General features: G+C 46.3%; 1 protein-coding gene across 1 annotated transcript in view; it reads left to right on the plus strand.

Moving 5' to 3' along the window:
• The window catches only part of HERC2 (HECT and RLD domain containing E3 ubiquitin protein ligase 2), a 319,306-nt gene that overhangs the window by 175,234 nt on the left and 123,520 nt on the right, over positions 1–20,552 (plus strand). The window contains exons 36-41 of the mRNA XM_038760185.1: positions 5,147–5,339; positions 9,629–9,811; positions 14,028–14,212; positions 18,629–18,776; positions 18,863–19,059; positions 19,280–19,510. Of these exons, the coding sequence (XP_038616113.1) occupies positions 5,147–5,339; positions 9,629–9,811; positions 14,028–14,212; positions 18,629–18,776; positions 18,863–19,059; positions 19,280–19,510 (1,137 nt within the window). The remainder of the gene's footprint in view (positions 1–5,146; positions 5,340–9,628; positions 9,812–14,027; positions 14,213–18,628; positions 18,777–18,862; positions 19,060–19,279; positions 19,511–20,552) is intronic.

Below are 20,552 nucleotides of genomic sequence, written 5' to 3' on the forward strand. Positions count from 1 at the left end.
TCGATTATCTAGCGTACTGGTTTTGTCGTGGCCAATTTTCCGGCCTCTCTGCTTTCCGACTTCTCCGTTTGCTCTTGACATCTGGTAGCAGAAGGACTTCTCAATCCCTGTTTTATTTTGGTAAAGATCAAAGGAATCTTCTTTACTGATAAAATGCTATCCCGCTTTTTCGATTGGAAATGGATGATGTTCGATTGTCTAGCGTACTGGTTTTGTCGTGGCCAATTTTCAGGCCTCTCTGCTTTCCGACTTCTCCATTTGCCCTTGACATCTGGTAGCAGAAGGACTTCTCAATCCCGGTTTTATTTTGGTAAAGATCGAAGGAATCCTCTTTACTGATACAGTGCTATCCCGCTTTTTCTATTGGAAACGGATGATGTTCGGTTATCTAGCGTACTGGTTTTGTCGTGGCCGATTTTCGGGCCTCTCTGCTTTCCGACTTTTCCATTTGCCCTTGACATCTGGTAGCAGAAGGACTTCTCAATCCCTGTTTTATTTTGGTAAAGATCAAAGGAATCTTCTTTACTGATAAAATGCTATCCCGCTTTTTCGATTGGAAATGGATGATGTTCGGTTATCTAGCGTACTGGTTTTGTCGTGGCCAATTTTCGGGCCTCTCTCTGCTTTCCAACTTCTCCGTTTGCTCTTGACATCTGGTAGCAGAAGGACTTCTCAATCCCGGTTTTATTTTGGTAAAGATTGAAGGAATCCTCTTTACTGATACAGTGCTATCCCGCTTTTTCTATTGGAAACAGTTGATGTCCGGTTATCTAGCGTACTGGTTTTGTCGTGGCCGATTTTTGGGCCTCTCTGCTTTCCGACTTTTCCATTTGCCCTTGACATCTGGTAGCAGAAGGACTTCTCAATCCCTGTTTTATTTTGGTAAAGATCAAAGGAATCTTCTTTACTGATAAAATGCTATCCCGCTTTTTCGATTGGAAATGGATGATGTTCGGTTATCTAGCGTACTGGTTTTGTCGTGGCCAATTTTCGGGCCTCTCTCTGCTTTCCAACTTCTCCGTTTGCTCTTGACATCTGGTAGCAGAAGGACTTCTCAATCCCGGTTTTATTTTGGTAAAGATTGAAGGAATCCTCTTTACTGATACAGTGCTATCCCGCTTTTTCTATTGGAAACAGTTGATGTCCGGTTATCTAGCGTACTGGTTTTGTCGTGGCCGATTTTCGGGCCTCTCTGCTTTCCGTCTTTTCCATTTGCCCTTGACATCTGGTAGCAGAAGGACTTCTCAATCCCTGTTTTATTTTGGTAAAGATCAAAGGAATCTTCTTTACTGATAAAATGCTATCCTGCTTTTTCGATTGGAAATGGATGATGTTCGATTATCTGGCGTACTGGTTTTGTCGTGGCCAATTTTCCGGCCTCTCTGCTTTCCGACTTCTCCGTTTGCCCTTGACATCTGGTAGCAGAAGGACTTCTCAATCCCGGTTTTATTTTGGTAAAGATCGAAGGAATCCCCTTTACTGATACAGTGCTATCCCACTTTTTCAATTGGAAACGGATAATGTTCGATTAACTAGCGTACTGGTTTTGTCATGGACAATTTTCAGGCTCACCGGTGGGCTAGGAGCAGGGAAAATAAAATTAACCGGTCCGTGTTGCTTTCAAGCCGGGTCATTCGATCGTGTTTATTAAGCGCTTACTGTACTAAGCACAGCAATAAAGAGTCCAAAGTGAAGTGAGCAGAGAGAGGGGTTTCAGTTTCTGTTAATGTGGAGGTGGCCTCAATAATAATGATAATAATGGCATTTATTAAGCGCTTACTACGTGCAAAGCACTGCGGTAAGCGCTGGGGAGGTTACAAAGTCATTCGATCGTGTTTATTAAGCGCTTACTGTACTAAGCACAGCAATAAAGAGTCCAAAGTGAAGTGAGCAGAGAGAGGGGTTTCAGTTTCTATGTGGATGTGACCTCAATAATAATGATAATAATGGCATTTATTAAGCGCTTACTACGTGCAAAGCACTGCTGTAAGCGCTGGGGAGGTTACAAGGTCATTCGATCGTGTTTATTAAGCGCTTACTGTACTAAGCACAACAATAAAGAGTCCAAAGTGAAGTGAGCAGAGAGAGGGGTTTCAGTTTCTGTTAATGTGGAGGTGGCCTCAATAATAATGATAATAATGGCATTTATTAAGCGCTTACTACGTGCAAAGCACTGCTCTAAGCGCTGGAGAGGTTGCAAAGTCATTCGATCGTGTTTATTTAAGCGCTTACTGTACTAAGCACAACAATAAAGAGTCCGAAGTGCAGTGAGCAGAGAGAGGGGTTTCAGTTTCTGTTAATGTGGAGGTGGCCTCAATAATAATGATAATAATGGCATTTATTAAGCGCTTACTACGTGCAAAGCACTGTTCTAAGCACTGGGGAGGTTACAAGGCGATCAGGTCGTCCCACGGGGGCTCACGGTCTTCATCCCTAGCGCTTAGAACATAGTAAGCGCTTAATAAATGCCATCGTTATTATTATTATCCCCGTTTTCCAGATGAGGGAACCGAGACCCAGAGAAGTGAGGCGATTTGCCCCAAGTCACCCAGCTGACAGTTGGCGGAGCCAGGATTTGAACCCGGGACCACTGACTCCAAAGCCCGGACTCTTTTCCGTTGAGCCGCGCTGCTTCTCCAGACCTCGGAGATGGAGGAGAAGAGATGGGAGACAAAGGAGATTTTCAGAGCAGGAGGGGAGGAGGCTGGCAGAAGGAAATCCAAAATAGTCCCGAAAACATAGTGGGGAAAACAGGTCCTATTTTCTCTCCGATTCTTTGTGGGTTTTGGGAAAATTAAAACCAAAATATGAAATTATTGCAGGTGTTCACCCATGAGGAAAATTACTTTTAAAATGCCCACCTCAAAATACTATATGTAAAATGGGAATTCGTAATTAACTGCCAGTTCATTCAGAAACACAAGAAAGAACAATCGCAACACTATTTATTGATTTTTTATCTGCGAAACGAGAATTCGTGATTCACTGCCAGTTCATTCAGAAACACAAGAAAGAACGATCGCAACACTATTTATTTATTTACTTTTTATGTGTTAAGCGGGAATTTGTGATTAACTACCAGTTCATTCAGAAACACAAGAAAGAACGATTGCAACACTATTTATTTATTTTTTATATGTGAAACGGGAATTCGTGATTAACTGCCAGTTCATTCAGAAACACAAGAAAGAATGATTGCAACACTATTTATTTATTTTTTATACGTGAAACGGGAATTCGTGATTAACTGCCAGTTCATTCAGAAACACAAGAAAGAACGATTGCAACACTATTTATTTATTTTTTATATGTGAAACGGGAATTCGTGATTAACTGCCAGTTCATTCAGAAACTCAAGAAAGAACGATCGCAACACTATTTATTTATTTTTTATATGTGAAACGGGAATTCGTGATTAACTGCCAGTTCATTCAGAAACACAAGGAAGAAACGATCGCAACACTATTTATTCATTTATTTATTTTTTATGTGTGAAGCGGGAATTCATGATTAACAGCCAGTTCATTCAGAAACACAAGAAAGAACGATCGCAACACTATTTATGTATTTATTTTTTTTTTTTAATCTGTGAAACGGGAATTAATGATTAACTGCCAGGTAATTCAGAAACACAAGGAAGAAACGATCGCAACACTATTTATTTATTTATTTTTTATATGTGAAATGGGAATTCATGATTAACTGCCAGTTCGTTCAGAAACACAGGAAAGAACGATCGCAACACTATTTATTCACTTATTTTTTATATGTGAAACAGGAATTCATGATTAACAACCAGTTCATTCAGAAACACAGGAAAGAACGACCGCAACACTATTTATGTATTTATTTATTTATTTTTTATGTGTGAAACGGGAGTTCATGATTAACTGCGAGTTCATTCAGAACGATCACAAAACTATTTATTCATTTATTTTTTATCTGTGAAACCGGAATTCATGATTAACTGCCAGTTCATTCGGCAACACGAGAGAACTATCGCAACGCTATTTATTCATTTATTTTTTAGCTGTGAAACGGGAATTCCTGATTAACTGCCAGTTCATTCGGCAACACAAGAAAGAACTATCGCAACGCTATTTATTCATTTATTTTTTAGCTGTGAAACGGGAATTCATGCTAAACTGCCAGTTCATTCGGCAACACAAGAAAGAACTGTCGCAACGCTATTTATTCATTTATTTTTTAGCTGTGAAACGGGAATTCCTGATTAACTGCCAGTTCATTCGGCAACACAAGAAAGAACTATCGCAACGCTATTTATTCATTTATTTTTTAGCTGTGAAACGGGAATTCATGCTAAACTGCCAGTTCATTCGGCAACACAAGAAAGAACTGTCGCAACGCTATTTATTCATTTATTTTTTAGCTGTGAAACGGGAATTCCTGATTAACTGCCAGTTCATTCGGCAACACAAGAAAGAACTATCGCAACGCTATTTATTCATTTATTTTTTAGCTGTGAAACGGGAATTCATGCTAAACTGCCAGTTCATTCGGCAACACAAGAAAGAACTGTCGCAACGCTATTTATTCATTTATTTTTTAGCTGTGAAACGGGAATTCCTGATTAACTGCCAGTTCATTCGGCAACACAAGAAAGAAGTATCGCAACACTATTTACTTATTCATTTTTTATATGTGAAACGGGAATTCATGATCATTCGGCAACGCGAGAGAATGATCGAAACGCTATTTTTTAAACGATCGAAACGCTATTTCTTAAACGATCGAAACGCTATTTTTAAAAATTATTTTTTATTAATTGTTATGATTACGTTTATTATTTCTTTCTTTCTTTTACTTGTACATATTTACTATTCTGTTTTTGTTAATGATGCGCACCTAGCTTTATTTCGGTTTATTCTGACGACTTGACGCCCGCCCGCACGTTCCGTTTCGTCGCCCGTCTCCCGCTTCTAGCCCGTGAGCCCGTTGTCGGGTAGGGACCGTCTCTCTAGGTCGCCGACCCGTCTTTCCCAAGCGCTCAGTACGGTGGTCCGCCCACGGTAAGCGCCCAATAAGTACGATCGGATGCGTGAATGGGAAACCCATCCCGTGGCCCCGTTGGCGAGAGCCGCGATCCCGTTCGGAACGGTGTTCCCAGCTCCGTTTTCTCTTTCAGGACGGCCCCCCGCCCGGCTTAGGGCGAGTGATCGGCGAACTGGGAGAGGACGGCTGGATCCGGGTCCAGTGGGATATGGGCAGCACGAATTCCTACCGGATGGGCAAAGAAGGGAAGTACGACCTCAAGCTGGCCGAGCCTCCCCCTGCGGCGCAGCCCGCTGCCGAAGACTCCGATACGGAGGATGATTCCGGTTCGTAGAACGGGGGGGGGCCGGGACGTTCGGATGATGATGGTGATCGCTCTTCTTATGGTATTTAAGTGCTTACCAATCAATCAATCAATCAGTCCTATTTATTGAGCGCTTACTCTGGGCAGAGCACTGGACTAACCAAGTTGACAACGTATAGAGACAGTCCCTACCCGACGGTGGGCTCACAGGCTAGTCACAGTACCACTACTACCGCTGCTACTACGACTAATAATAATGGCATTTGTTGAGCGCTTAATAATAATAATAATAGCGGCATTGGTTAAGCGCTTAATAATAATAATAATGGCATTTGTTAAGCGCTTAATAATAATAATGGCATTTGTTAAGCATTTAATAATAATAATAATAATGGCGTTTGTTAAGCATTTAATAATAATAATAGCGGCATATGTTAAGCGCTTCATAATAATAATAATGGCATTTGTTAAGTGCTTAATAATAATAATAATAATAATAGCGGCATTTGTTAAGCGCTTAATAATAATAATAATGGCATTTGTTAAGCGCTTAATAATAATAATAATAATGGCATTTGTTAAGCGCTTAATAATAATAATAATAGCGGCATTTGTTAAGCGCTTAATAATAATAGCGGCATTGGTTAAGTGCTTAATAATAATAATAATAATAATGGCATTTGTTAAGCGCTTAATAATAATAATAGCAGCATATGTTAAGCGCTTAATAATAATAATAATAATAATGGCATTTGTTAAGCGCTTAATAATAATAGCGGCATTGGTTAAGTGCTTAATAATAATAATGGCATTTGTTAAGCACTTAATAATAATAATAATAGCAGTATTTGTTAAGCGCTTAGTAATAATAATAATAATAATGGCATTTGTTAAGCACTTAATAGTAATAATAATAGTGGCATTTGTTAAGCTCTTAGTAATAATAATAATAATGGCATTTGTTAAGCGCTTAATAATAACAATAGCGGTATTTGTTAAGTGCTTACTAATAATAATAGCGGCATTTGTTAAGCGCTTAAGAATAATAATATTAATGGCATTTGTTAAGCGCTTAATAATAATAATGGCATTTGTTAAGCGCATAATAATAATGGCATTTGTTAAGTGCTTAATCATAATAATAATAATGGCATTTATTAAGCGCTTACTATGTGCAAAGCAATAGTAATAATAATGATGGCATTTATTAAGCGCTTACTATGTGCAAAGCACTGCTCTAAGCGCCAGGGGGATGCAAGGTGATCAGGTTGTCCCACAGGGGCTCGCAATCTTAATCCCCATTTTCCAGATGAGGTCACTGAGGCCCAGAGCAGTGAAGTGACTTGCCCAAAGTCACCCGACTGACAAGTGGCGGAGTCGGGATTTGAACCCATGACCTCTGACTCCAAAGCCCGGGCTCTTTCCACTGAGCCACGCCGCTTCTCTAGGCTTCTCTGCTGTGTGCCGAGCGCCGTTGTAAGCGCTGGGGTAGATGCAAGGTCATCAGGTAGTCCCGGGTCGGGCTCAAAGTCTTCCTCCCCATTTTATCGATGAGGTCACTGAGGCCCAGAGAAGTGAAGCGGCTTGCCCAAGGTCACACAGCAGACAGGTGGCGGAGCCGGGATTAGAACCCATGACCTTTGACTCCCAAGCCCGGGCTCCCTCGGCTAAGCCACGCTGCTTCTCCAGCCGGGCCCCTTTCCCTTTGTAAATCCCAGTCCGTCCTTCCTGGCTGGCTCTTAAATGGGGAGGAGGGAAGGCGGGGTGGGAATCTTGGCATTTCCCGGGAAGATCCCAGATTTCCAGACGAAGGCTCCTGGAAGAGAGGAAATATGAGGTAGGTCTTGAATCCTGCCTTCCAGGCAGGCCAAGGGGGATTCCTCGCCGAACGTTTTTAAATCTCGGGCTAATTTTAATTTTGGTTCCCCTAAATGGGGCCGCACGAATACAATCAATCAATCAATCAATCGTATTTATTGAGCGCTTACTATGTGCAGAGCACTGTACTAAGCGCTTGGGAAGTACAAATTGGCAACACATAGAGACAGTCCCTACCCAACAGTGGGCTCACAGTCTAAAAGGGGGAGACAGAGAACAGAACCAAACGTACCAACAAAATAAAATAAATAGGATAGAAATGTACAAGTAAAATAAATAAATACAAACGGACCGTGGCGAGGTTAAAAAGAGAAGCGGCGTGGCCGAGTGGAAAGCCCGCAGGACTGGGAGGCAGAGGACCTGGGTTCTAATCCTGCTCCGCCGGTACTCCTTTTTTAAGTGTTTACTATGTGCCGGGCTCTGTCCTGAGCGCCGGGGGAGTCGCAAGTTAATCAGGCGCGACGCGGAGCTCACAGTCCCAAGCCGCGTTTTGCGGCTCGGATAACCGAGGCACATAGAAATTAAGTGGCTGTGACCCTGGGCAAGCCGCTTGACTGTTCTGTGCCTCAGTTTCCTCACCTGTAATGCTCGCTCTCCCTTCTAGACCGTGAGCCCGTTGTCGGGTACGGACCGCCTCTATAGGTTGCCGACTTGTCCTTCCCAAGCGCTCAGTACAGTGCTCCGCACACAGTGAGCGCTCCATAAATGCGGTTGAATGAATGAACATTGTTACAAAATGAAGGAATCCTTTTTCCTCAAACATACCCAACGTAGGGCAGGGACTGTTCAATTTCATCGTCCTGTACCTATCCCAGCTCTTAGAACTGTGCCTGACACGCTTAACAAATTCCACAATTGTTGTTATTATTTATTTATAATAATCATAATGATTAAAAAAGAGTTGGTCCCATTGATCGCATATCTTCCCAAATCATAAAAATATGATTTTTAGACTGTGAGCCCACTGTTGGGTAGGGACTGTCTCTATATGTTGCCAATCTGTACTTCCCAAGCGCTTAGTACAGTGCTCTGCACCTAGTAAGCGCTCAATAAATACGATTGATGATGATATGAGCAGTAAAGGGCAGCCTGTGGCCTCTCTTAGCCTGATTATAGTCCGACGCACGGTGGGGTTCATGGTAAGATTTCTTCGCTTTATTGAATAATGATAATAATCATAATGATAATGATCTTATTTCTTAAGCGCTTACTATATGCCAAGCACTGTTCTGAACCCGGAGGTAGATATAAGCTAATCGGGTTGTCCCCCGTGGGACTCGCAGCCGTCAATTCCCGTTTTACAGCCGGGGTAACTGAGGCCCAGAGAAGTTAAGTGGCTCGCCCCGGGTCACACAGCATTAAGTGGCGGAGCGGGATCCGAACCCACGTCCTCTGACCCCCAAGCCCGGGCTCTTTCCGCTGAGCCGCGCGGCTTCTCTAATTTATCTGAAGTCCCGTTTTTTTTGTGCGTCCCCGGTCCCCCCGCAGCCCGTCATTCATTCATTCGTTCAGTCGTGTTTATCGAGCCGCTGTACTGAGCGCTCGGGAAGTACAAGTTGGCAATGTAGGTCGGATCGTACCGTGAAATTCCGTTTATTTTCCGAGTGCCGGACAGGAGGCGGTTCCGGACGTCCTCCCAAGTTTCCCCTTGGATTCTCCTGTCGATTGAGGTGTGTGGGAGCAAAGCGTAAGCCTCTGTTAGGGTTCCTGGGAATCCAAAGTGTGTGAATCAATCAATCAATCAATCAATCATATTTATTGAGCGCTTACGGTGTGCAGAGTGCTGTACTAAGCGCTTGGGAAGTCGAAGTTGGCAACATATAGAGACGGTGGTCCCTACCCAGCAGCGGGCTCAAGAATGCAATCTTATTTTATCCCGTTCCGGATCTCGACGTCTTTTTGGTATTAATGCTTACGCCCTCGGTGACCTTGAAATACCTCGGTTCTTGAGTCTAAACCGTCTCTAGTTTCCGCAGATTCTAAACGAGAGAAGGAATTTTAGCCGAAAAAACGGGAACGTCCGTCGTTGCGACGTAAACCGTTCTGCTTGTGACGCTCACCTTGCTTTCCCTAATCTTCTCGTTTCTTCCAGAGCCCGCCGTCGGGTAGGGAGCGTCTCTGGACGTTGCCGACTTGGACTTCCCAAGCGCTTAGTACAGTGCTCTGCACGCCGTAAGCGCTCAGTAAATACGATTAAATGAATGAATGAATGAAGTGGACGGTGAGAATAGGTCTCAGGTCTTGCCCTCCATCTTCCCCAAGACAGGCTCCATTTCTGGAATAATCAATTCCCCGGGAAACCAAAGGGAAGCCGATGCGGAGGACTTGGAGAAAACCTTCGGGCCGTGCCGGGGCGCGGGCGGCCGACCTTCGAGGCCGTAGAAGACGGAAAGGGGAGATCCGGGATTTAGGAACCGCGGGCTCTCGTTGCAGAAGGGGAGCACGCGGAAAGGAACCTCCACCCCACGTCCATGATGCTGACGAGCACCGTCAACCTGCTTCAGACCCTGTGCCTCTCTGCCGGGGTCCACGCCGAAATCATGCAAAGCGAGGCCACGCGGACGCTGTGCGGGTTGCTGCGGATGCTGGTGGAAAGCGGGACGGTGGAGAAGTCGGGTACGTAGCGGGCGGCCGTGGACCGTGACGAGACGGAGGGCTTGGGCCCGTGGGAGACGCCGGGGAATATATAAAGCTCGCGGCTCCGGACCAACCGCTCGATCTTTGCGGCCTGCTTTTATCACATTCATTCATTCAGTCGTGTTTATTGAGCGCTTACGGTGTGCTAAACGCTTGGGAAGCACAAGTCGCCAACGACGGGCTCACGGTCTAGAAGGGGGGAGACGAGCCAACCAAACGAAGCATGTGGACGGGTGTCAAGTCGTCAGAATAAATAGAAATAAAGCACAGATGCGCGGATTCATTCATTCAGTCGTATTTATGGAGCGCTTACTGTGTGCAGAGCACTGGACTAAGCGCTTGGGAAGGACAAGCCGCCAACAACGGGCTCACGGTCTAGAAGGGGGAGACGAGACAACGAAACAAAACGTGGACGGGTGTCAAGTCAGAATAAATAGAAATAAAGCACATATGCACGTATTCATTCATTCAGTCGTATTTATGGAGCGCTTACTGTGTGCAGAGCACTGGACTAAGCGCTTGGGAAGGACAAGCCGCCAACAACAGGCTCACAGTCTAGAAGGGGGAGACGAGACAACGAAACAAATCATGTGGACGGGTGTCAGGTCGTCAGAATAAATAGAAATAAAGCACAGATGCGCGTATTCATTCATTCAGTCGTATTTATGGAGCGCTTACTGTGTGCAGAGCACTGGACTAAGCGCTTGGGAAGGACAAGCCGCCAACAACAGGCTCACAGTCTAGAAGGGGGAGATGAGCCAACCAAACGAAGCATGTGGACGGGTGTCAAGTCGTCAGAATAAATAGAAATAAAGCACAGATGCACGTATTCATTCATTCAGTCGTATTTATGGAGCGCTTACTGTGTGCAGAGCACTGGACTAAGCGCTTGGGAAGTACAAGCCGCCAACAACGGGCTCACAGTCTAGAAGGGGGAGACAAGACAACGAAACGAATCATGTGCACGGGTGTCAGGTTGTCAGAATAAATAGAAATAAAGCACATATGCACGTATTCATTCATTCAGTTGATTTATTGAGCGCTTACTGTGTGCAGAGCACTGTATTAAATGCTTGGGAAGTACAAGTCGCCAACAACGGGCTCACAGTCTAGAAGGGGGAGACGAGCCAACGAAACGAATCATGTGGACGGGTGTCAGGTCGTCAGAATAAATAGAAATAAAGCACATATGCACGTATTCATTCATTCAATTGATTTATTGAGCGCTTACGGTGTGCAGAGCACTGTATTAAACGCTTGGGAAGTACAAGTCGCCAACAACGGGCTCACAGTCTAGAAGGGGGAGACGAGACAACGAAACGAATCATGTGGACGGGTGTCAGGTCGTCAGAATAAATAGAAATAAAGCACATATGCACGTATTCATTTATTCAATTGATTTATTGAGCACTTACAGTGTGCAGAGCACTGTATTAAACGCTTGCGAAGTACAAGTCGCCAACAACGGGCTCACAGTCTAGAAGGGGAGACGAGACAACCAAATGAATCAAGTGGACGGGTGTCAAGTCGTCAGAATAAATAGAAGTAAAGCACATATGCACGTATTCATTCATTCAATTGATTTATTGAGCGCTTACGGTGTGCAGAGCACTGTATTAAACGCTTGGGAAGTACAAGTCGCCAACAACGGGCTCACAGTCTAGAAGGGGGAGACGAGACAACCAAATGAGTCAAGTGGACGGGTGTCAAGTCGTCAGAATAAATAGAAGTAAAGCACATATGCACGTATTCATTCATTCAGTCGTATTTATTGAGCGCTTACTGTGTGCAGAGCACTGTATTAAACGCTTGGGCAGTACAAGTCGCCAACAACGGGTTCACAGTCTAGAAGGGGGAGACGAGACAACGAAACGAATCATGTGGACGGGTGTCGTCAGAATAAATAGAAGTAAAGCACATATGCACGTATTCATTCATTCAGTCGTATTTATTGAGCACTCACTGTGTGCAGAGCACTGTATTAAACGCTTGGGAAGTACAAGTCGCCAACAACGGGCTCACAGTCTAGAAGGGGGAGACGAGACAACCAAATGAGTCAAGTGGACGGGTGTCGTCAGAATAAATAGAAGTAAAGCACATATGCACGTATTCATTCATTCAGTCGTATTTATTGAGCGCTTACGGTGTGCAGAGCACTGTACTAAGCGCTTGGGAAGTACAAGTCGCCAACAATGGGTTCACAGTCTAGAAGGGGGAGACAAGACAACGAAACGAATCATGTGGACGGGTGTCGGGTCGTCAGAATAAATCGAAATAAAGCACATATGCACGTATTCATTCAATCGTATTGAGCGCTTACGGTGTGCAGAGCACTGTACTAAGCGCTTGGGAAGTACAAGTCGCCAACAACGGGCTCACCGTCTAGAAGGGGGAGATGAGACAACAAAACAAAACATGTGGACGGGTGTCAAGTCAGAATAAATAGAAATAAAGCTAAATGCGCATTTGTCTTCTAGACTTTGAGCCCGTTGTTGCCGACTTGGACTTCCCAAGTGCTTAGTCCAGTGCTCTGCACACAATAAGCGCTCAATAAATACGACTGAATGACTTTGTCATATGTTAATCAATCAATCGTATTTATTGAGCGCTTACAGTGTGCAGAGCACTGTACTAAGCGCTTGGGAAGGACAAGTTGGCAACATATAGAGACGGTCTGATGTTAAGTGGCATTTGGGACGCGCTGGGGTTTGGGGAACCAAGGAATCTCCGCCAGGTGCTTTAAAAAGCTGGAAAATCCTCTGAATCCAAAGTGTGGGAATAAAGAACGCCGTCTTATTTTAACCCTCTCTGGATCTTAAGGCGGCTTTTCCGTGTTAATGCTTACGCACTTGTTGACCTCAAAATACCTTGGTTAATCACTTAGTCGTATTGAGCGCTTCCTGTGTGCAGAGCACTGTACTAAGCGCTTGGGAGGGACGAGTCGGCAACATCTAGAGACGGTCCCTACCCAGCAGCGGGCTCACAGCCTAGAAGGGGGAAGACAGAGAACAAAACAAAACATATTAACAAAATAAAACAAATAGAATAGATAATGTACAAGTAAAATAAGGAATTTCCGTTTTTGCAACGTGAACCTTTCAAGCGGCCCAAAGTACGGAATCGTCCTGCCCGGGATGCTCCTCGGGCTTTCCCTAATCTTATTTCTTCTAGACTGTGAGCCCGCTGGTGGGTAGGGAGCGTCTCTAGGTGGACTTCCCAGGCGCTTAGTACAGTGCTCTGCACACAATAAGCGCTCAATAAATACGACTGAATGAATACGTCATATGTTAAGTGGCATTTGGGACGCGCTGGGGTTCGGGGAACAAAGGAATCTCCGCCAGGTGCTTTAAAAAGCTGGAAAATCCTGTGAATCCAAAGTGTGGGAAAAAAGAATGCCGTATTATTTTAACCCTTTCTGGATCTCAAGACGGCTTCTCGGTATTAAAGCTCACGCACTTGTTGACCTCGAAATTCCTTGGCTCTTGAGCGTAAACGGTTTCTAGTTGACCCAGGTTATAAGCGAGAGAGGGAATTTCCTTTCAAGCGGCCGAAAGTACGGAATCGTCCTGCCCGGGATGCTCATCGGGCTTTCTCCGATCTTATTTCTAGACTGTGAGCCCGCTGGTGGGTAGGGAGCCTCTCTAGATGGACTTCCCAAGCGCTCAGTACAGTGCTCTGCACACAGTAAGCGCTCAATAAATACGACTGAATGAATACGTCATATGTTAAGTGGCATTTGGGACGCGCTGGGGTTCGGGGAACAAAGGAATCTCCGCCAGGTGCTTTAAAAAGCTGGAAAATCCTGTGAATCCAAAGTGTGGGAAAAAAGAACGCCGTATTATTTTAACCCTTTCTGGACCTCAAGACGGCTTCTCGGTATTAATGCTCACGCGCTTGTTGACCTCGAAATTCCTTGGCTCTTGAGCGTAAACGGTTTCTAGTTGACCCAGATTATAAGCGAGAGAGGGAATTTCCTTTCAAGCGGCCGAAAGTACGGAATCGTCCTGCCCGGGATGCTCATCGGGCTGGACTTCCCAAGCGCTTAGTCCGGTGCTCGACACCCAGTGAGCGCTCAATAAATACGGCGGAACGAAGGAACGCAAATTAAAAGATGGCGAAGGGGTCGTTATCCCGGGGGTGGGTCGTGGGGACGGATGTGCCAGTGGGTGTGGGGTCTTCCCTTCTCCCTCTCCAGGCTCTTCTCCCGGGAAGTTGGTGTTGAGAGAGCAGCACCGCAGCTGGTGTACGCTTGGCTTCATCCGGAGCATCGCGCTGATGCCTCAGATGTGCAGCACGCTCAGCACCTCGCAGTGGATCGCGCTCCTGATGAAAATCGTGGAGGGGCACGAGGCGTTCACGGCGGGGTCGCTTCAGAGACAGGTGATTTTCCGGGGGCTCCCGCGAAATGCCGTCGGGGCTCGCGGCTTTCGGGATTTCGGCTGCGAACGGCCGCCCCACCCGCAACCCCTCGGCGTTTGTGCTCGGAATATATTACATCACACGGATTATATTACATTACGGATTACACGGATTATAGTACACTATATAATATTACTGTATTCTTTATCTATCTATCTATCTTCCTATCTACCTACCTACCTATCTATCTATCTATTTATTTATTTATCTGTCTGTTTAGTTATTTAGTTATCTGTCTAGTTAGTTATCTATCTATTTATCTATTATCTATCTATTTATTTATTTATGGGTTAGGAGAAGCAGCGTGGCTCAGTGGAAAGAGCCCAGGCTTTGGAGTCAGAGGTCACAGGTTCCAATCCCGGCCCCACCACCTGTCTGCTGTGTGACCTTGGGCAAGTCGCTTCACTTCTCTGGGCCTCAGTTCCCTCATCTGGAAAATGGGGATTAAGACTGTGAGCCCCACGTGGGACAAATTGATCACCTTGTATCCCCCCCCCCCCAGCGTTTAGAACAGTGCTTTGCACGTAGTAAGCGCTTAACAAATGCCATTATTATTATTATTATCTATCTATCTATCTCTCTATTTATTGATTTAACTTGTACATATCTATTCTATTTATTTTATTTTGTTAGTATGTTTGGTTCTGTCCTCTGTCTCCCCCTTCTAGCCTGTGAGCCCGCTGTCGGGTAGGGACTGTCTCTCTATGTTGCCGACTTGGACCTCCCAAGCGCTTAGTACAGTGCTTTGCACTCAGTAAACGCTCAATAAATACGATTGAATGAATGAATGAATACGATTGAATGAATGAATGACTGAATCATTTATATTACTAGCCCTTCTAGACTGCGAGCCCGTTGTTGGGTGGGGACCGTCTCTAGATGTTGCCAACTTGGACTTCCCAAGCGCTTAGTACAGTGCTGTGCACACAGTAAGCGCTCAATAAATATGATTGAATGAATGAATGAATAATAAATCATTTATATTACTAGCCTTCTAGACTGTGAGCCTGTTGTTGGGTGGGGACCATCTCTATATGTTGCCGACTTGGACTTCCCAAGCGCTTAGTACAGTGCTCTGCACGCAGTAAGCACTCAATAAATACGATTGAATGAACGAATAATAAATCATTTAGACTACTAGCCCTTCTAGACTGCGAGCCCGTTGTTGGGTGGGGACCGTCGCTATATGTTGCACGCAGTAAGTGCTCAGTAAATACGATTGAATGAATAAATGAATGAGTGAATGTTGCCAGCTTGTGCTTCCCAAGCGCTTAGTACAGTGCTCTGCCCACAGGAAGCGCTCAATAAATATGATCGAGTGAATGAGTCTGTCTCCCCCTCTGGACTGCAAGCTTGTGGTGGGCAGGCAACACGTCTCCCAACTCTGTTGTACGGTTCTTGTCCATTTTCCTTATAATATGTCTGTCGCCCCCCACTTTGGGATGGCGAGCCCCTCGGGGATCAGGTATCGTGTCCGTACTCCATCAGGGAGTACATCAAGGGAAGCAGCGTGGCTCAGTGGAAAAGAGCCCGGGCTTTGGAGTCAGAGGTCATGGGTTCGAATCCCGGCTCCTCCAGTTGTCAGCCAGGTGATTTTGGGCAAGTCACTTCACTTCTCTGGGCCTCAGTTACCTCGTCTGGAAAATGGACTGTGAGCCCCCCTGTGGGACCACCTGATCACCTTGTGACCTCCCCAGCGCTTAGAACGGTGCTTTCCACATAGTAAGCGATTAATAAATGCCATTATTATTATTATTATTATTATTATGTCTGTCGCCCCCCGCTTATAGATGGTGAGCCCCTTGGGGATCAGGTATTGTGACTGTGAGCCCCCCGTGGGACCACCTGATCACCTTGTAACCTCCCCAGCGCTTTGAACGGTGCTTTGCACATAGTAAGCGCTTAATAAATGCCATTATCATTATTATTATTATTACTATGTCTGTCGCCCCCCGCTTTTAGATGGTGAGCCCCTTGGGGAATCAGGTATCGTGACTGTGAGCCCCCTGTGGGACCACCTGATCACCTTGTAACCTCCCCAGCGCTTTGAACGGTGCCTTGCACATAGTAAGCGCTTAATAAATGCCATCATCATCATTATTATCAGTGTACTTTATCGTGGCAAAGGCCTCCCCGCCCAACTCCGTGAGTTCGAATCTCCTTTACATCCCCTCTGGACTGTAAGCTCATTGTGGGCAGAGAACGTGTCGGTTGTATTGGTATCTTCATTCATTCATTCAATCATTCAGTCGTATTTATTGAGCGCTTACTGCGTGCAGAGCACTGTACTAAGCGCTTGGGAAGTCCAAGTTGGCCGTATAGAGAGACAGTCCCTACCCAACAGTGGGCTCACAGTCTAGAAGGGGGAGACGGAGAACAAAACCGTACCTCACCGTGCCTCGTTCTCGCCTGTCCCGCCATCGACCCCCGGCCCACGTCATCCCCCGGGCCTGGAATGGCCTCCCTCTGCCCATCCGCCAAACTAGCTCTCCTCCTCCCTTCAAGGCCCTGCTGAGCGCTCACCTCCTCCAGGAGGCCTTCCCAGACTGAGCCCCTTCCTTCCTCTCCCCCTCGTCCCCCTCTCAATCCCCCCCATCTTACCTCCTTCCCTTCCCCACAGCACCTGTATATATGTATATATGTTTGTACATATTCATTACTCTATTTATTTATTTATTTATTTTACTTGTACATATCTATTCTATTTATTTTACTTTGTTAGTATGTTTGATTTTGTTGTCTGTCTCCCCCTTTTAGACTGTGAGCCCGCTGTTGGGTAGGGACTGTCTCTATGTGTTGCCAATTTGTACTTCCCAAGCGCTTAGTACAGTGCTCTGCACATAGTAAGCGCTCAATAAATGCGATTGATGATGATGATGAACAAAACAGAACATATTAACAAAATAAAATAAATCGAATAAATATGTACAAATAAAATAAATAAATGGAGTAATAAATAGGTACGGTCTATGGTATTCATTCATTCATTCAGTCGTATTTATTGAGCACGTACTGTGCTCTCCCAAGCACTTAGTACAGCGCTGTGCACACAGTGAGCACTCGACAAATACCACTGATGATGATTTCGGTTACCGCTGATACCGAGTCTCGGCAGCGGTCTACTCCAGCAGCCTTTCCACTTGGGATTTGTGAGGATTTTAACGCACAGGGGCATCCAGCCGTGTGTGACGCTTGGGTGGGTTTCGGTCACAATGCCTAGAAACCTAGAGCCACTCAGACCAGCCGTTCAGAAAGCGTTGGTCCCGGGCCCTTCCATCGCGTGCTAATAATCATGGTATCCATTAAGCGCTTACCATGTGCCGAGCACCGTACTAAGCGCTTGGGAAGTCCAGGTCGGCAACATTCATTCATTCAGTCGTATTTATTGAGCACTGTACCAAGTGCTTGGGAAGTCCAAGTGGGCAACATTCATTCATTCATTCAGTCGCATTTATTGAGCACTGTACTAAGCGCTTGGGAAGTCCAAGTCGGCAACAGATAGAGACGGCCCCCACCCGACAACGGGCTCGCGGTCTAGAAGGGGGAAGACGGACGACAAAACAAAACACCGAGATGGGTGTCAAAGTCGTCAGATTCCGAGCCCCGGAGCGGGTACAAGGTAATCGGATCCGGCGTAGTCCGTAGATCGGGTATTAAATCTCCATTTTAGAGATAAAGAGACAGATTAGTTAAGTGACTGATAATAATGATGATAATGGTATTTGTTAAGCGCTTACTATGTTGCAAAGCACTGTTCCAAGTCACAAGGTGATCAGGTTGTCCCACCGGGGGCTCGCAGGTTTTAATCCCCATTTTCCGGGTGAGGTAACGGAGGCACAGAGAAGTGACTTGCCCAAAGCCACCCAGCCGGCAGTCGGCGGAGCCGGGATTTGAACCCGCGACCTCCGACGCCGAAGCCCGGGCTCTTTCCACTGAGCCGCGCCGCTTCAAGATCACACGGGAGACAAGGGGCCGAGCCGGGATAAGGACGTAGGTCCTCCGATTCCCATCCCCGTGCTCTTTTAACTAGGCCATGCTCCTCTGGCGTCTCTATCCCTGTACTAAGCGCTTAGTCCAGTGCTCTGCACACAGTAAGCGCTCAATAAATGCGATCGAATGAATGAATGTCTCCTTCCGTAAAATAATAATAATCCCAGTTGCCCCGATCCGCTATGTGGGGATGACGTGAGAGCGCGTACGGCGTGTTTAAGGTGCTCTGATGGAAGACACTCGGTAAAGTCAAGAAAATGTCATTTCCACTAGGAACAGGATTCAGTTTTCTCGTTGCCACTGAACGTGCCGCTTCGGAGTTTGCCCGCTCAAGTATAACTGTAGCCGGAGGATTAATAATCGTAACGGTACTTGATGTTTGATTAGATTCTCGCCGTCCATCTACTGCAAGCCGTCCTCCCGTCCTGGGACAGAACGGAAAGATCCCGGGATATGAAATTCCTCGTGGAAAAACTCTTCGGCTTCTTGGGCAGCCTGCTGAGCACCTGCTCTTCGGACGTCCCGCTGCTCAGAGGTAGGCCGGCCTCCCCTCGAATCCGCAGCTCGGTTTACGGAGGGGACGGTGGGCGGTCTTCACCCGACTCGGTTTCCCCGCTGCAGAATCGACTCTGAGGAGGAGGAAGGCCCGGCCCCAGGCGTCCCTGACGGCGACTCACAGCAGTACGTTGGCCGAGGAGATAGTGGCCCTGCTGAGGACGCTGCACTCCCTGACTCAGTGGAATGGGCTCATAAACAAGTACATCAACTCTCAACTCAACTCCATCACCTCCATCTTTACAGGAAAACAGTCGGAAGGGGTAGCTGCCTTGTTTTAAATCGGCTCGTTCTTCGGTACCGTAGAGCGCGTTTCGCTGTTTCGGAATTGCCGTCCGCGCGCCCGGCCCGGAAGCACGGGGAGCGTCAGTTTCCCCGAGAGTAGCCTCGAGGAAGTGATTGTCGAAACGAAACGGCGGGCAGTGCGGGCGGGAAGGGTGTGGGTCGGCCCCCTGCCATTTACCGGTGTGTCTTTTGCGGTAGGCCGCGTTGGAAGACTACTTTCCCGACTCGGAGAGCCCGGAGGTTTCCGGCCTAATGGCGGTGCTGGCGGTGATTGGCGGCATAGACAGTCGCCTGAGGCTGGGCGGCCAAGTGGTGCACGATGAGTTCGGAGAAGGCACGGTGACTCGCATCACCCCGAGGGGCAAGATCACCGTACAGTTCTATGACATGCGAACGTGTAGAGTTTGCCCGTTGAATCAACTCAAGCCGGTGAGTGCCCCGTCTTCGAGCCCCGCGAGGGACAACCTTGTATCCCCCCCGGCGCTTAGAACGGCGCTTTGCCCGTAGTAAGCGCTTAACAAGTGCCACCGCTATTATTATTATTGTAGTAGCCCAGAAATGTGGCAAAACCGGAGCTTGGAAACTGATTGAGGAAGTTATTTGTCTGGATGAAGTAACCATTCCGAACAATCAATCGATCAGTCGTATTTATTGAGCGCTTCCTGTGTGCTTGGGAAGTCCAAGTTGGCAACATATAGAGACGGTCCCTGCCCAGCGGCGGGCTCACAGTCGAGAAGACGAACAGGGACGTCAGATCTGGTCTCTGACTGCCGAGTCAAGTTGGCCAGATTTCTTTCCCCCACCCAAAAAAACCAAAAACAAAACCCAACAACTCCAAAACCGAAGTAACAATCGGGAAATGCGTCCCGACTGCAAAGGATCCCAGTCTGTGGTCTGTGAAGAAGATGCCTTTTCTCATCGTGACTGGGAGAGAGCCGTCGTGAGCGCTTTCTTGAACAGGGGTAGCCAAGCCGTATAGTAATAATAATAATAATGATAATAATAACGGCATTTATTAAGCACTTACTATGTGCCAAGCACTGTTCTAAGCGCTGAGCTGTATCTGGAGATAGATGGCCGTACCTGAGCTACACGGGAAGCAGCGTGGCTCAGCGGAAAGAGCCCGGGCTTGGGAGTCAGAGGTCATGGGTTCTCTGTTTATTTATTTATATTACTCTATTTATTTGCATATTTTATTTGCACATATTTATTCTATTTATTTCATTTTGTTAATATGTTTTGTTTTGTTCTCTGTCCGCCCCCCCAGACTGTGAGCCCACTGTTGGGTAGGGACCGTCTCTATGTGTTGCCAACTTGTACTTCCCAAGCGCTTAGTACAGTGCTCTGCACACAGTAAGCGCTCAATAAATACGATTGAATGAATGAATGGGTTCGAATCCCGGCTCCGCCGATTGTCAGCTGGGTGACTTTGGGCAAGTCACTTCACTTCTCTGCGCCTCAGTGACCTCAT

This window comes from Tachyglossus aculeatus, chromosome 18 (genome assembly GCF_015852505.1).
Source record: "Tachyglossus aculeatus isolate mTacAcu1 chromosome 18, mTacAcu1.pri, whole genome shotgun sequence".
NCBI classification, from domain to species: Eukaryota; Metazoa; Chordata; class Mammalia; order Monotremata; family Tachyglossidae; genus Tachyglossus; species Tachyglossus aculeatus.